At 41.1% G+C, this 16,084-nt stretch overlaps 1 protein-coding gene across 7 annotated transcripts; it reads right to left on the bottom strand.

Moving 5' to 3' along the window:
* Positions 1-15: 15 nt before the first annotated feature.
* Positions 16-16,016, bottom strand: LOC141945183 (caspase-8-like). 7 transcript variants are annotated; one of them, XM_074872896.1, is made up of 10 exons: positions 14,608-16,016; positions 13,699-13,733; positions 11,507-11,836; positions 11,183-11,288; positions 10,028-10,166; positions 8,460-8,548; positions 7,694-7,805; positions 6,144-6,633; positions 5,215-5,345; positions 16-105 (listed from the first exon to the last, which is right to left on the bottom strand). In XM_074872896.1, the coding sequence occupies exons 1-9, from the start codon at positions 14,647-14,649 to the stop codon at positions 5,216-5,218; spliced, it is 1,473 nt and encodes a 490-aa protein (XP_074728997.1). In that variant the 5' UTR covers positions 14,650-16,016; the 3' UTR covers positions 16-105; position 5,215. The 7 variants fall into 7 exon arrangements, with proteins under 7 accessions (XP_074728997.1, XP_074728996.1, XP_074729000.1 ...); XM_074872895.1 differs by having other exon boundaries at positions 25-109; XM_074872899.1 differs by lacking the exons at positions 16-105; positions 13,699-13,733 and adding an exon at positions 14,324-14,479 and having other exon boundaries at positions 4,383-5,345.
* Between the last annotated feature and the right edge of the window lie 68 nt (positions 16,017-16,084).

Here is a 16,084-nt window from a genome sequence, read left to right as displayed (position 1 = left end):
ACTGAGGGCGCTTCCCCGCCGCCCGCCGCGCTTCCGCCCGCCACCGGGCTGGGGCGGGCAGGAGGCGGCGCCCGGGCCCCTGGGAGCTGTAGTTCCTCTGGATTTCTAACTTAAACAAAAAAAACCCCACAACTTAACTTAGAAACTGCGCGTCTGCCAGAGAGGACTCGTCTCAGACACATTTTAGGCCCCCTCCATCCACAGTTACGAAGCGCTGACTATTCTCAAGTCCATTCATGAGAAAACTGAACCTACTACTGCAGGTCTAAAGGCCTCCTGCCCGGGCTTCTGCAATCACCTCTCTCTAGTTTAAAGGCACTCACAATTCATTGCCATCTTAACATAAACAGGAAGAACTCACAACGCTCGACTTCCTCCTTGCAGCGTTTTGGTGCTGCTGGCAGACTGCAGCACACTCTATGCAGGTGTTCAGCCCTGTACCCTTACAGCCGTGGAAGCAGCTCCCTTCACACCCCTCCCAGAGTTGCTGAAGACCCTTCTAGCAACGGGAGCAGGCTTGCAGGAGCACTGCGCGATGGTGCAAGACCCTGGGATGATGCACCACCTCTGATACGCCTTCTGGTGCAGCACTCTTGACAGATAGCATTTCACAACCACGGGAGGAAGGATGGAAGAAATTTCACCAGTTGGCATTTCATCCTTCTGAAAATGAATATTAACACCTTCATGCTCACCTTGAGCAGGAGAGCAACCCTCAGAGCATCCATACTCTCCAGATAAAGAAAGTGTTCTCACTAAGCACTGCTTTAAAACCAGAGTCCCTTCCTCCCAAAAAAAAAAAAAAGGAAAAAACAGTTTGACAATATATTAAGCAGAAATTTTTACCTTGTTATCCTGGAAGTGGCTTATCAATGCTCAAAACCCTATGCAAGATATGCCCCTAAGTCATGTTAAACAAGCTCTTCCTAGTAAATAGACTGAAGAAGGTATAGATCCTTCCCTTTTTGCTGGTAAGGGTGGACAGATCAGGCCTAAACACAAAGTGGTTACACAAATATAAAACTAATGCAAAAGACCTAGGCCAAGCTCAGAAGACATGTCCAGAATAACCTTCCACCTAGCTAGAAATGTATTACAGTTGGCACCCACAAAAACCAGCCACATTTGAGGCCTGAAGATTTCCTGTGGCTGTCAATAACAGAACAGGTACGGTGACAACCAAAGGACACACAGATATTAGTATCTGGGAAATCCCAAAGATCTGAACTGTATTTTTTAGTGCATAGAAGTCATTGCAGATTAAACATGCCATTCTCTGCTCATAATTTGACATATCTCTGGTTGAAAAGAGGCAGATCTGAGTAATTTCAAGAGAGAATGCGCCCATGTTAGTTAGGGGTCAGAATAAAAAGGGTAAACAGCAATGGCTGAACACCCAGCATGTCCCGAGAAAAATCTAGCTCTGGACTCCCTGCTCATAGCTTAATCTCTTAAATGGTGTGTATTTTGTTTCCGCTTCTCTCTGAGCTTCACAGATTCCTGCAGGGGATATTACAGATTACAGACATAGCCAACAGCTCAACTAATCAAAACTCCATGGTACCTGAATTTCACACCACTTTGAGAACTAAGAGTGAACCATTATATAGATGGTGGGAAAACACATACGTACAGCAGCTTGTGCAATGGGAGAAGCTGGCAGCAATCTGAACATGGGCAAGCTCCTCACATGTACCACAAACCCATCCCAAGAGCAACACATTAGCAAGTCACCCTGAAACCATTACAGTGGAGTGAATGACAAACTTCCCACAGAAGGTAGGTATAAACACTGCTCTAGGAAACTGGTGTTAAACTGAACAAATAAGTAGCAAGATGCAAATGACTGGGCGGGGATTCATGCCACTGAATAACATTATTTCGGCTTCTGCAGCTAACAGTCCTCCCCAACTCTTCTAAGCATTTCCCTTTTCAAAACAGCATCAGGACTTCAACTCACCAACTTCACTTTCCTACCAACCTTCTGACTCCACTTCATGGTGGTAGTGCTTCCACTTGCTGAAAACAAAGCACAGAATTGAGAGCCAGGATTGTTTTGCTATAACATTTGGCTTCCCAGCCAAGAGTTGAAGGGAGGACAGGCAAAGTAACTATAGCTGAGGGCCTTCAGAAAAGAAAGGTGATTGCCCTTCACCATTCTCCAAGTTGTGCTACAGAGGAAAAACAGAAAATTGCAGATCCAACTTCCTTCTTACCTCTCAGTTCTGTGGGAGGGCCACAAATACATGCAAGAACGTATCAGCCACCCTGCCACAGGCCTGTGTGAGCATACTTTGCTCAGAACCATAAAACTGAAAGTGTTTTCTCCTTCCTTGATCACCGCATGGGTCACACATAAATTCACAGTATGGCTACTTCCTGTAGTCCTTTAGAGGATTTTGACAGGGTTTTCTCTCCCTTCTAGTAGGTCTTCATCAGCAGGCAATAATGTTAGCTATGGAGGTGGCCTGATTTTAAAAGGTAGAACAAAGTATCATGCCAATTTAATGACAGGGTGTGACTGACCAGCACCCCCCCCCCCAGTGGAGGACAGCTCAGAGAAGGGAAAAAAACAATGATCTCAGGGAAGAATGTATCATAAAGAAAGCTCAATTTACCTCAACATCAGAGAGACTGGAGCGTAACCTTAGTACCCTCATCAGGTACTCCAAAACAGTTAATAAAGAATAATGTCTTCCTGAGCTAGCCAGACCAGCATGGGGGGTGTCAATATGTGGCTCAGCCCAACATAAAAGTATAAAAACTTTAAAACTGATAAAACATTTAAACTTTTAAAAGAGCAATGGGCTTTAGCTGGTTTCAACCCACGTTCCATCATGACTGTGGATGCTCAGTGTCATGATGGTGAGCATAGAGACAAGTAATGAGAATCATGTTTGTATTGTGATTCAACTGTATATTGCAATTGCTAAATTATGCTTATGTTGTGATTTCAGTATGTGGCTGTATCACGCTACTAAATCAAAATCTCATGTAGCACCAAATATACCAAATAAGTGAATCTGATATCAAATTCCTCCTCATGTAGAATATCTGAAAGAACTTGGTCTGCGAGTATTAACTCTGACACAGAAATATGAAAAAACAGAAATGCTGCAGATTCACAACTTTACTGGAGCAGCTGCCACCTTCTAGCAAGTTTCTCCCAGAAGAAGCAGTTATTTCACTTAATCACAGACTGGTTTGGGTTGGAAGGGACCTTAACAATCATCTAGTTCCCACCCCCCTGCCATGGGCAGGGACACCTTCCACTAGACCAGGTTGCTCAAAGCTCCGTCCAACCTGGCCTTGAACACTCCCAGGGAGGGGGCAGCCACAGCTTCTCTGGGCAACCTGTTCCAGTGTCTCACCACCCTCACAGTAAAGAATTTCTTCCTTATATCTGATCTAAATCTACCCTCTTTCAGTTTAAAACCGTTATCCCTCATCCTATCCCTACACCCCCTGATGCAGAGTCCCTCCCCATCTTTCCTGTAGCCCCTTTAAGTACCAGAAGGCCTCTGTAAGGTCTCCCTGGAGCCTTCTCTTCTCTGGGCCGAACAATCCCAACTCTCTCAGCCTAAGCTGTATTTTCTTATCATAAAACAACATTCACAAATCTAATTACTAACTTTATATCTGGGTCTCATTTATGAAAAAGTATAAAAATGTAAATATATTGTTGCCACATTGTCTAAATGGTTAACCAAATGTCAGCCACAGAACAGTATACCTGGTAACACCTTCTGGTAAATTTTGCCACAAACAGCACTCTCATTTGCATAGTGCTTGTAATGTCTATTTATTATTTATGAAACCTGTGTGAACAGAGCTCTGACTCTAAGAATGGGCACTCTCCCTTTTACTTGGAAAGTGAAAAAGGGTAAGGGGAGCAAAATGCAATTGCCAACACATTGTGTGGAATTAGAAAAAAAAAGTTTCACTTCAAGAACACAAGCAAGATTGAATAAAGGCTTTATGGCTAGACATGGATTTCCAAAAAAACACGAACTAAAACAAATAAAAGTTACAAAGTGTCTCAAATCTGTTCTTTATCTTGTTATAAACTCAAAAGGAATGTAGCCGTTAGAATCCCAGACAGCTCCCACATACCACCTACACATTGCTGAGGATGCAAGGTAAGAACAGCCTCACTGTCATCAGCTGCCATTATCGTGAAAGTCCTGAACTTAAACTTACTCTTTCCTACCACCTCTCCAGCTGCTAATGAAGGGATATCAATATGCTACCCCTTGGGATGACAGCCATTGAATACTTCGATGAGAGCAAAGTAACTTCTGCTGAAGTGAAAGCGTTTGTCATGCTGACTGTCCCTTGGTCAGTTTATCCAAAAGAGGAACACACCAAAAACAACTGTGATGTGAAAACTAGGAGTATTTATTACAACAGAAACAAGAGTCCACAGGAGCTAGAGTCAGTTGCCAGGAGGAAAAGGCATCTCAGACCAGTGGATCTAATGGCATGAAACCTTCCTTCCATCAGTTGATAATCATTCAAAACAGACTGTTTTCAATGTCCCCTAAGAGCTCGGAGAAAAAACACAACTAGAATCCTTACTATTAAAAAACCTAAACAGCAGTGCTGTTTAGCCAAGTAAATTAGTAACATAAAGCAAACCAAGTATTTGGAGGAAAAGAACCAAACTTGTACTATCATAATCATCTTTTTTTAGTCCTTCTGGATAGGGATGTTATTTTCCATGAAAAATTACACAGCTTCCAGAGACAGACAATGATTCACCTCTGGGTAACTAAGTTACATACTTACACATGCTCCCTGGGAAGGGATCTAGCATTCTGAATCTATCTGTTCTTTTCTTCAGATTTCAGGGACTTATAACAACTTGGGACAGAAACAGAACTTTTATTAGCATTTCCAATAACTTAAAAATCATACTACTTGTAAGTGCCTCACTTGAAACTCAGACTGAACAGACTCCACTGCTTCTGCAGCACAGAAAGCCAGATCAGCACTCCTCCACGGCCTTACCAGACTGCTACAGATCCAGATGCCAGGAGACTGATTAAACACAGGAATTGGAAAATGTAGGTCCCATGGCCCCTTGAAGAACTGGGGCTAAACTACACAGATCCAGATTACTTCTCTTGCAAAATCTCTTCCCTGTGGAAGCCCATTCCAAATGTGATTCCTAACTGAGTGTATTCTTATTTTTCTACTTTTCAATTGACTGACATTATGGAATTTGGAAGATCAATTGCTTCCGTAGGGTTGATGTTATCTTTGGCATCTGCTTCCATCCATTTAATACTCTTCTTCCCACGTCCTTGTTCACTTCTGTCAGGATGGTTATGAGATCCTTGCGGCTTGAACAAAAACGAAGAAAAGTTACATTGAAATACATGGTACTTGCAGCTAGAAGGCCTAGGCCAACTAGGCCAAGAAGTTGATCTATGTTTGCTCCAATAAAGTGGTATCTCAGGGAAGGCTATTATCTTCCCCTCACCTTATCTGTCACTGAAATTGCACACTGCATTGTGTAACCACAGAATTCAGTGTGTTTGGGAAATAAAAACAACCTCCATGTAGCATCACTTCACCAGCAGATGCAGTGCCCTGCTTTGGTTATAGTCAGAAGAGCACACTAATGTGAAACAGAAACAAACATATGGATTCTCCATGCCCTCTTCTAGACACCATGAGAAAGTGATGTCTGAAGAGAAATCCTATTTTCTAAATCAAGTTTATGATGGGGATGGGAGGGAGGCAACAATGAAAATTATGACTAAAGAACACTGATTTTTTTGTCTGTGTAGTCACTCAACAAATTCACCTCTCATCAGGTGTCACTGAAAGAAAAATAATTTATCAGTCAAAAAATGTTAAAAAACATGCACACACATACACACACTTGTTTATGTGTAATGTTCCAGCATTACAACCCTGGTTCTGTCACAGGCAAACTAGGGGAAGTCACTTGTGCTTTGGTTCATCTGTAGAAGAAAAAAAATGCCCAATTCCAGAATAATTACTGTTCTGCACTGTCCTGCAAGTGAAAAGTATTAGATAGCACAAATGCAAAACACTGATGTTTCAGCACAGCATGCTTAAATTATGTATGTCTGCAATACCCCAAATGTACATGGATTAAAAATAGTACTTACAGTGGGCAAAGTGACTCCATCTTGTCACAGAGGCATTGAATGTAAACACTGCCCATCTCTGTACAGCGGTAGCACTCATAGTCTTCCACTGTAGCCATGCCAACCAGGATATCAGCCTGATCAGGAATGGAAGTCAGAGGGGTAGCATCTGTCTCAAGATGCCCAGAAAAGTCTTCTTTTACTGTGACAGCTGGATGACCTACAGAGCCTTGGCAAGCCTGGATGAAAAACAGCTTGGGTTTGCCAGCAAGAGAAGGACAATTAGATCCACTGAAGCAGGAGAGTAAATCTTTAATATTTACAAACTCATGATCAACACCTTTTATTTTGTCTTTTTCACCATGGGAAAAAATGAAGCAAACAAAACAGTCCATGTTACTATGATCTTTTTTGCTGTATTCTTTAACTTTTGCATGCATTTGCTTTGCTTCTAGATCCATGTGCTCAACTGTCTCAAACTGAAGCCACTTAAAGACCCTCTTCACAGCCTCTGGGGAAAAAAAGTCAGAAGGCACTTGTCAGAAAAGTCAGAAGGCACTTGTTAAACATAGTGACAAGGAAGATGCTGAAACATCAGTATGTGTGCGGTAGACCAGATATTAGCAGAAGTGTTCAGATTCCACCAATAAACTCACCTGACTGACTCTTAGCCCGCCAAATCTAATTAGAAAAACAAATCTAATTAGAATTTTAAAACACAACTAGGTTAAGCATCACATTATCTAAAACAAAAACAGATTTCAGATTATCTGATTAATCAGTACAAATCAGTGAAGCTTACTGTATTAAAGCAAGCTTAACTGTTCATTGCACAGTAATCTCAGATGCTTAAGAACAACATTTAGCAAGTTAAAGAAGAGGTACCTCTTTAGAACGACAAATTCTGCCACTCTTAAATGAAGTAGGTCCCTCATTCTGTGAGAATGATCAGTACAGCAAGAAGGAAGGCAGGGTAACCCACTAACAAATGCTATGCTGACTTCTCAGCAAATGTAGACTTAATTGGTGTGTGGGCGGTGAGAAAGTAGCTGGGAAAAGCAAGCAGTCTGCAGACAGCCTGGATGGAGTTAAAATATCAGTGATATGTGTTTTCATGAAACTGATTTTACTTTTTTTAAGATAAACTCTTGTTTATCTTAAAAGCAACTCTTGCAGGAAGACAGGCTTTAAGGAAAATTATAAAGCAGTAGCATTTATTTGAGCATTAAAGAGAATGTAAAGACTTAAAAATATTACTCCATGATGGCTAAGAATTAAAAACAATCAAAAAGTGAAAAGGTGGAATAGTAATCCCTCCTTCACTGTTTGGTACATATGACCAATTAAGATGATGCTTTTTACCTAGAACAGAAAGTGGTTCCTTCTTTAAGCCATCAGCTAAACTGTTGAAGTGGCATATTTCCAATTTCTACTGTGACTGTCATGCCAGTTACTCTGGACGCAAAGGAGCTCAGTGGACATGATTCTTCTTCACAGGAAAGATTAGATAATTCTTTCAGAGAATTATCAGAGAAAAAAAAAACCAGTAATTGGATTAAAAAAGTATTTACCTCCATCTTTCACTGTTCCTTCTCTGGCTTCATATGGATTTTTAAAAATGTAGTTGTTAAGAATCACACAGTAACCATGGGGGTTATTTTTCATCTTATATGATTCCACAAGCTGTAGAAACAAAGAAAGCTGATAAGAAAGCAGTGCCAAGCATACAAAAGAGAAATATGCTATACATAGATTGTTGGTCCTTCATGTCCAAGCGCAAAAAAATCACGAGGCCAAGACAGAAGAAAGGAAAAGTCTAAGAATATAAGCTAGCTACAGGGGAGAGGAATCTGCTTGGTCTCCCTGAATCCCTCCTCCTCTCTCTCTGTGGTTAGGATGTAATTTCAGCATGGGAGAAAATGAGTATCCAGAAACACAAATTTGCATGTGCAGAGGAAAAGTTCCTGCACCCTACCACTCCCTCTGAGAGTCCTTGTGGGTTTCTAGTGAGGTAGCAGCTTCTGTTGTTCCCTTCCCATCTGTCCAGGAGTATCCTGGCCAGGACTTTAATGTCCCGGTCTCCATTACTGTTAATATTGGTTTTCTTCATACAACAGCTACTCCTTCAGTTCTTGCTTAAAAGGTTGCTGACATCCAGTTCCTTACAAAGGAACAAGGCTCGGTCTTGCTTTGAAAATAGAATTTGATCCAAGGCCTACATATAAAGCCAGAACCCCTCCCTTTTAGCTCTTCCACCTGCTTAGTCTTAAGAATTCATGCTCCCCCCTTCCAGGAGTTGGATAAATACTTTAAAGGTAATCTTGAGGTATTTCTCACCAGGTGTGGTGTCACCCCCTCTGCTCCTTGTCCTGCTGAATGCACTGACTCAGACACTGGACAGTGGAGTTTTTCCTTAGAATCATTTTCTAAGAGGGAGAAAATAAACAGAACATTTTAGGACTAAAAAGATAAATCTTCCACTGTGCATATTTCAACACTCAAAAAAACCAGTACAAGGAGTGAGGTGGAGGGTGGGTTCCACATCACTGAGACACCATCATTTTGTAGAGCTGGGCCAAGCAGGGTTCCATTTTCACAGACTGCTGGTTATTGAAGCTGTGCAGAGCTGTGCTCCATTTCTTCTCTGCTCTTTTACTGGTAGCAAGATCAGATAATAAAAGGCTGAATGTGAGCAGTCACCCCAGGCAAGCCATTCACTAGCATCTCTACTATTGGATACGTAAGTGGAAGAGCAGACACATTTTCATACAGTGGTATACTACAGCTAGTTCATTTACTTCTGAGGCTATTGTCTCTTCTCCAGAAAACTTTACTGTTTGGGTGGACGCACCAAGGATGCAGAATGCCAGCATAAAGGAAGATCTCTTCAAAGCAACAGAACACTTCTTTGGATACAACTGTCTGAAATAAGTGAAGAAATCTTCAAACCCATGACTCTACCCAAGGAAATAAATCACAGTACCCCTTTTACAAGTTACACAGATGTGTTTAAATGGAATTTAATTGTCAGGGCAACTAGATCTAACAGACACACTCTTTTTCTACTTATCAAGGGGGACAAAATAATAACAATACTACTAAAAAGCCAGTCCCCTGATACAGGGCCTGCTTACACCAGCCACCCTTGGCAATTTTCTTGTGCTCTTTTAGAGACACAAGCATAGGTCAGCAGCACAAAGACATGCTGGGGAAACTACTGGTACCTCTGCAGGGAACTGCATGGGCTGTATAGGTGTGTCTAAGGAAACACGTCCTGAGTCATTCAAAAGGATGTTCTGGGGAAAAATTTAATAGGTCTCAGCTGTTGGCTGACACATCCTGTTTCCCAAAGAGTAAGGCCTAGATGTGGTGTAAGAAGTCACCACCTCAGCTGCAACAGCCCAGATGTACCAAAGTCCTTGAAATTTCACATCTGGTACAGAAAACTAATGGTTACACTTTAGCCAAGTACCTGGTCTGCAGGGACTTTGACTAAGAGCAAACAGCCTGGCTAACAGAAAATGTTGACAATCTCCCAATGCAAGTTTCCCCAAGACAACTGCCACTTCCAGTCTCTTTCAGTGACTGAAAAGCTATGCTGGTCCAAAAACAGCACTACACTGTTTCCTGAAGAGAAAAATTGCATTTAAGGCAAAGAGGAGGGAGAAGACGACAGACAAGGCACAGAAGGTCTCTCTTTCAAGGAGCGATACAAGAAGGTATGATAGGATAATGATGTAGCAGAAAACTTCAGAAACCACAGGTACCACAAGAGCTGCTCTGCCTATCCTAGGATACTGTAAGGTCTCTCTCTTACCGCTGGACTCCTAAGATGCCAAGGATGGAGACACAAAAATCAAAAAAAAACCCAGGTCTACTCTTAAGCAGCAGTTTAAATAACTTACCTTTTATTTTTTCTTCATAGATATCAATTTTTTTCTTTATGTCAGCTCTAAATCCCTTTAATATATTTTTCAGCATTTCCAGGTCATCTTCTTTAATCATCCCATTTCTTTCCATTTCCAGTAAGACCTTCAACATTGACTAGTAAAACAAAAACATATAACCCAAACTCATACAGTGACCTTCAATAACTGCAGTATCAGACAGTTCTGGACAGAGCAGAAGACAACATCCTCATTCCCAAAGACTGACCATCTAAATACCAATTTATTTTTCCTCCAAACCTCATTAAAACAAGGGTCAGGATGCAATGCAACTGAAGAAACACATCACTAAGGTTAAGACAGGATCATTAGAAATTGCCTATGGCTAGGCTGTCCTGCATGTTTCAGCAGTGCAAAGCACTGACGTGGATAACAACATGGCATCCGTGTTCAGATGAAGTGCTGTTACGTCATTTAGCTGTGCCATTTTACATTTTCTATTACAGAAAAGGTGTTCAGGGCTAATTTTGGTTTTTAAAGCTCAATAGTCCACCAAGCTGGAGGTAAATCTGCTAATTTTCCTATAGATGTCACAATACAAATAGGACTTTTAAGGAAGCTTCTTAATAATACCAAGCATTTTTATAACTCTGTTCATTATTTGCAAGTATTAAACTAGCTCATCAAACCTCTTAATACTTTTGTGCGTGAGTTAACAAAATGCTGTTACCCCAAATGAAAATAAAGAAGAAAATGTACCCAATGACACAAAAATTTGTGGTTGAACTCACATTAGAACTCGATTTGCTGTCTCCAAAACATTGTTTTTCCTCCAGCAAACATCACTCTTCCTAGATACAGCATATGTACAACTGTCTTATAAATGCCAAGCAAAGATGAAAGGAAGAGCATGATGGGCTTTGCAAGAAGAAAAGATTAGGGAGACAGGTGGTGGAGAGAAAATAGCAAGAGAAGAGCGAAAAAGGACAGGGAAAAGATACAATGAGAAAAAAAGGGTCCATTCTTTCACACAGCAGCTATCAGATAATATCACAATTCTTTCCATAACAGATTTTAGTGAGAGCAGACTGCTTTCCCTTTCCTTCCTTTTTACAAGAACTAGCAGACTCTGAACTAGCCTTGCAAGAAACTTATCAAGATCACTTTGCATACAGCATTATCCTGGAGCTTGTTCTTTGGTATTTGTTTTTGGAGCAGAAACTTCACACTCTTGACATCTTCTGGAGTCAAGTCCTCTGCAATTCCATATAGCAGTTGCCTGGCAATAAAGAACAGAGATAGACTGAGTAAGAAATCTATGAGAAGTAGACACCACAGTTGCACATATGAACTGCAAAATGTAAAACACACAATGGCAGGTAGTCATGCTGTAATAAATACAATTATGCTGGGATACTCATAAGACAACAATGCAGACAGAAAGCAAGACAATACACAACAGAACTGCATGCAAAGGTTTATTACTTCTGTGCTCACCTGTAGGCTGACACCTTTGCCCTGCCCGGGATCTGAAGCTCTCTCTCCATCTCCTCTCGGTTGGAGCCCAGGTGGGCAGCCAGGAGGTCCATCCGATTGATCCGGTAGAGCAGCTCTTTCAGGAAGGCCAGGCTCCCTGCCTCAATCATGTCTTTCTCCTGCAGCACTTCGAAGAAGGCCTTGGGCTCCTGGATGGCTTCCAGCCTCCTCATGGGGACGTGCTCCAGGCTAAGGAACTTCAGAGCTGCCAGTTCATCTGTGATCAAAGCCTCAGAAATGTCAAAAAGGAGTTTGTGGAAGTCTGTACTCATTTCACATGAGGATTGGGATCTAAACACAAACAAAAGTTGATTTGTCAGTAACAGTAGTGCAACAACATGATTATAAAAGGTATCACATCATGTAGAATAGCTCAAAATAAATATATGCAATCAAGAGTACTTCAGTAGAGAGAAGCTGTCTTGCTATCATAGCTTTGATGCTTAGCTCTTTCAGTTCTCTTGACTTAACAAGGAATATAAAAAACTCTGTACTAAGTAAAATTGAGAGAAAGTCACGGCTTCCTATGGTGTGTCTAGACAGTGGGAAGTACCCATGTACAGGATGTACAATCCTGGCAGGCTGCTGCTGGTTTGGTTTTGTTTTGTTGTTTCGGGTTTTACTGAGGTTTGATCCCATTTGGGAGCACGACCCACTTGCCAGTCTGAAATACAGACTATGTATTAAATGAGATTGCCAGGTTTTACACCGTAACAAAGACCATCATAACATCATAACAAAGATAAGAGTCCATGTGAGTATAACTCTTCTAAGCTATCTGTCTTCTCCTTTCTTTACACACTGCTTCTGACCCTGGTCAGTCTCGCCAAAGCACCTCTTCCTGTTTTGGATTATCTGCATCAAGTAAAACTCAGTTCCCAGCTCTCAATCAATTTGTAATATTCAAATCAAATACAGATCATGTCAACCCTTTTAAAAAGGCCAGGAGAATTCTTGTCAAACTAATTCTGTTTCACTAAGCAACAAATACCACCTCCCTTCTCCACCACTTCCTCCAGCAGCTTCAGAAATATTAAACTTGGCTTATGGATCCAACTTTTGAGCACAAGAGAAAGTTAGAAAATATCAACTACAAGCCATCCAACTATCTTACCCTGACACTTAAAAAACCCACCTCCACTGCCTCACTGGTGGGAGAACCATTTGCCACTTCATTCTCTCTGCCTTAGATCTAAGACACCTAGGAATCTCTGAAGAGAAACTCTATAGAAACGCATTCAGTAGAGGTTTCTTGTCCCACTGAACTCAGTGGGAGACAGAAAAGTTGACAACAGCAAATCAAAACTTCCTACTCCTACACTACCGGAATATTAGGCAATCCATTTTAATGTTACTGCTACTGTTAAGTGTTTTGACCTCAGGGCTAATAACTACATGGTAGCCTGGCTGAGTAACTGAATCAGTACTACTGTAAAGGCTAAAAAAAAAAAATAATTAGCAGACAATTGTACTCCCCTCTCTTCCAAGGGCTACTCTACAGCAAAGCATTTTTTTGTGGCATGCCCTTGGTCAGCATTCTGTTAGTTGGCAAGAGTGAATACACAACTGAATCTTAAACATTTGCCTATCAAAAAACCTAATAGCAAAACATGTGTTGTGATGCAGCATACACACTAATACTGTTCTCTTTAAATACATTCAAACTGAACTTTTAAACAGACTAGAATCCATACCATTCGGCCCCTATCACCACAAAGCCACTAGTATCTGAATGAATCATATGTGCTTAACCTCATGATTCAATGATCTCAGATCTGACCATATATTTTTATATCCACACAGGAAAGAGAATAATACTTTCTTGGTAGCTAGTTATGAAGTTTCTTTCTCGCATAAATCATGCCTTTTTTAAGATACAAGGCATGTGCTTATAAATCTTTCTGGTAAAGGGAATTTTCATTCTTATTTCTCAAATGCTGTAAGTTTCAAACCCACAAAATTATTGCAATTACAACAGATGTGCCACCTACACACTGCATTTAAGCCTGTCTGTAAATACAGGGAGCACACTAAAACAATGTGTAACGGCTTCTTTTTTTTCCCACTTTACTAAATTAAAGACACAACTGATACAACCGTTTAATAATAAACAATACTATTACTATTATTATTATTATTTTTACATCACTTACATGGGAGGACAGGCTGGAGAACTGCTGGAACAACTCTGAAAAAAGTGAGACAGCCATAGTGTCCAAAGTTTCAGGAAAAGTACTGCTTTTTGTACTATGGTCTATATTGTCACACGACTTACAGAAAGTAATAAGGTGTGGTCGCACAGTTCCCTACTCCACCTATCACAGTTCCTGTTTCAGGAAATTAATTATTACAGTGCTTGTGAGAAGACTTGGCAAATGAGCCACAAAAGTAACCAGGTTTTGCTTTTGTTTTAAAGGGACAGACTAAGCAGCATAGCCAGGACTTTCTAGCATACAGCACAGCTCGGTACATTTGCTCCCATATATGAATCCTAATTAAAAGACAGTGAGGGAAGGGTGAATCAATTATATCTTCCCATTTAAAAATATCTTAGTCCCACTGTCCTGCTGTGTCACCAGATCCTCCATGACTTACCTCCTTTCTCTGAAGTCCCTCTCCAACTCACACTAGCCTATTTTTAACAGGCATTTTCATGGAAGATTATTTCCTAAATTTAAAAAAAGTCAACTATCAGCACCAAATTCAGTAGCAGTACTCAGTGAATACAGGGAATTGCAAACCTCAACATTTATTTGAAATTATTACTTCCCCACTTACAAGAGAATTTAAGCAATAACTTTTGGCATTTTCACTCTCTTTGAAGTATAGAACTCTGCCTTCAATGGTAAGGTTCTCAGTATGATCTGCTGGTTACCGGTATCTTTCTTGCAGCAGGAAATACATGGTCAGCAATCAGTACAGCTACTAGGCTCTCTGAAGTTTGTGAAGTCAGGATTATGAGGAGAGACAGTTAGGAGAGCCACAATCTGTTGAAATTTTGCAATGAAATCTCTGATTGATTTCAAGCTATCTACCTTTATAAACTCAAAATTGTAACATACCCTTTGATAGAATGAGGCATACAAATTCCTTCCAAAAGACATATGCTAGCAACAGTTCAGAAAACGTGTCTGACTTATTTCACTGGCACGAGTCGTCGTTTTATCCAAAGGCTGGGAGCAGCACAGGACACCACAAGCGCTATCTGATCTTCAGGTCCAAAATGGTTCTGTCTTCATGTTATTCCAATGCCTCAGCGTCTCTCTTCCTGCATCAGTTCCTCTGCGCCTTAATTGAATAAAGACTCCAGTTGCAGTTTGAAAGAGGAAGCATGCCCTGATCAGCACTGTGTGAAAAGTATTTTCGGACAAGACCAAGCCCAGGTTGGATCTTTCCAGATAGAGGCTTCTCCCATCATGCAGCAGTCTCAAGGACCAGCCCTCCTGGCACTGTTCTTCCTCTTTGTCTTTACTGTTTCACTTCTTATTTCTTCCTCTCTCGCCCTTCCCCAAAATGTTCCTGTCCTTTTGCTAACTTACAGTCTTTACAATTTCCCTCAGCTCCCCTGCACCTTGGTTTTGTCCCTTCAGCTTTCCCTAGAACTGTCTCAGTGACCCAATCTATTCCTTGTACAGCAGCCTGCCAAAAATTCATCTCTTCCAGAAAGGCTGGTCTTGAGGAAGCAAAAATGCTGAGGCTACTGACTACTCAGCAACTGTAGTGACTGTGGCCTCTACTGGCACAAGGCAGGATACACAGCTCCTGCAGGATAGACAGCTCCTGCATAAAAACTGATGGTCGGGAGGGACTACATACCAGAGACTTGTGGATGTTACAAATCCCACTTTAAGATCATGATCTTCCCAAGATACCAACTTCCCCAACAGAATGACCCTTTTTACACTAGTTCCACTTAAATGTATAAACAGACCCTGTAGGTGGAGAGTGTGCACATGTGCATATGCTTCTGTATGCCATCAGTAAGCCTTAAGAGACACCAACCACATTTTTTTTGTTTGTTCTAGGCTGATTTCTTTCTGGCACAACTCGGTATTGCTAGAGTTACACTGAAGGTGTACAGTGTGGACAGCAAAGAGCAATGAATATCTAAATTATATAAAAATGACCCATTCTCCCCCAAGACTTTCAAACTGCTATCTTACAATACACCACAGGAGATCACACAGAAATGTCAACCAACCTTGCTGAATGGCAGCTGTGGTTACAGTGCTAAGCCTTTGGGCTTGTGCTGACAAAGCACCACTGCATGCACCCAAGTATTACAGTGTGCAGCCATATAAACACAACCCTCAACACATACAAGCAAAATATTCACACTGAAGAGTATAAACAGTAGTGTAAAATGTGTTTGAACAAACCTTATTATGAGTGAGGGAGACTTTACCAGTCTTTTATACTTCACAGGGAACTCAAGGCAGAACTCAGCTTAGACTCTTCTGACTGCCTTTACCTACCTACGATTTAACTGGAGATGACCCAGGCAGAAGTCTCTGCAGAGAAAGCAACAAAACACAATGA

The sequence above is a fragment of the Strix uralensis genome, chromosome 6, assembly GCF_047716275.1.
Source record: "Strix uralensis isolate ZFMK-TIS-50842 chromosome 6, bStrUra1, whole genome shotgun sequence".
Classification (NCBI taxonomy): domain Eukaryota; kingdom Metazoa; phylum Chordata; class Aves; order Strigiformes; family Strigidae; genus Strix; species Strix uralensis.
The sequence above is the reverse complement of the archived record's forward strand: the minus strand, read 5'-3'. Positions and strand labels throughout refer to the sequence as shown.

Coding starts and splice junctions, on each gene's coding strand:
- LOC141945183 (XM_074872896.1), bottom strand. CDS start 14,649: ATGTCTTTTGGAAGGAATTTGTATGCCTCATTCTATCAAAGG. Junction 8,549..10,027: donor CTATGAAGAAAAAATAAAAG/GTAAGTTATTTA, acceptor TCTCCCTCTTAG/AAAATGATTCTAAGGAAAAA. Junction 7,806..8,459: donor AGGGGGTGACACCACACCTG/GTGAGAAATACC, acceptor TTGTTTCTACAG/CTTGTGGAATCATATAAGAT.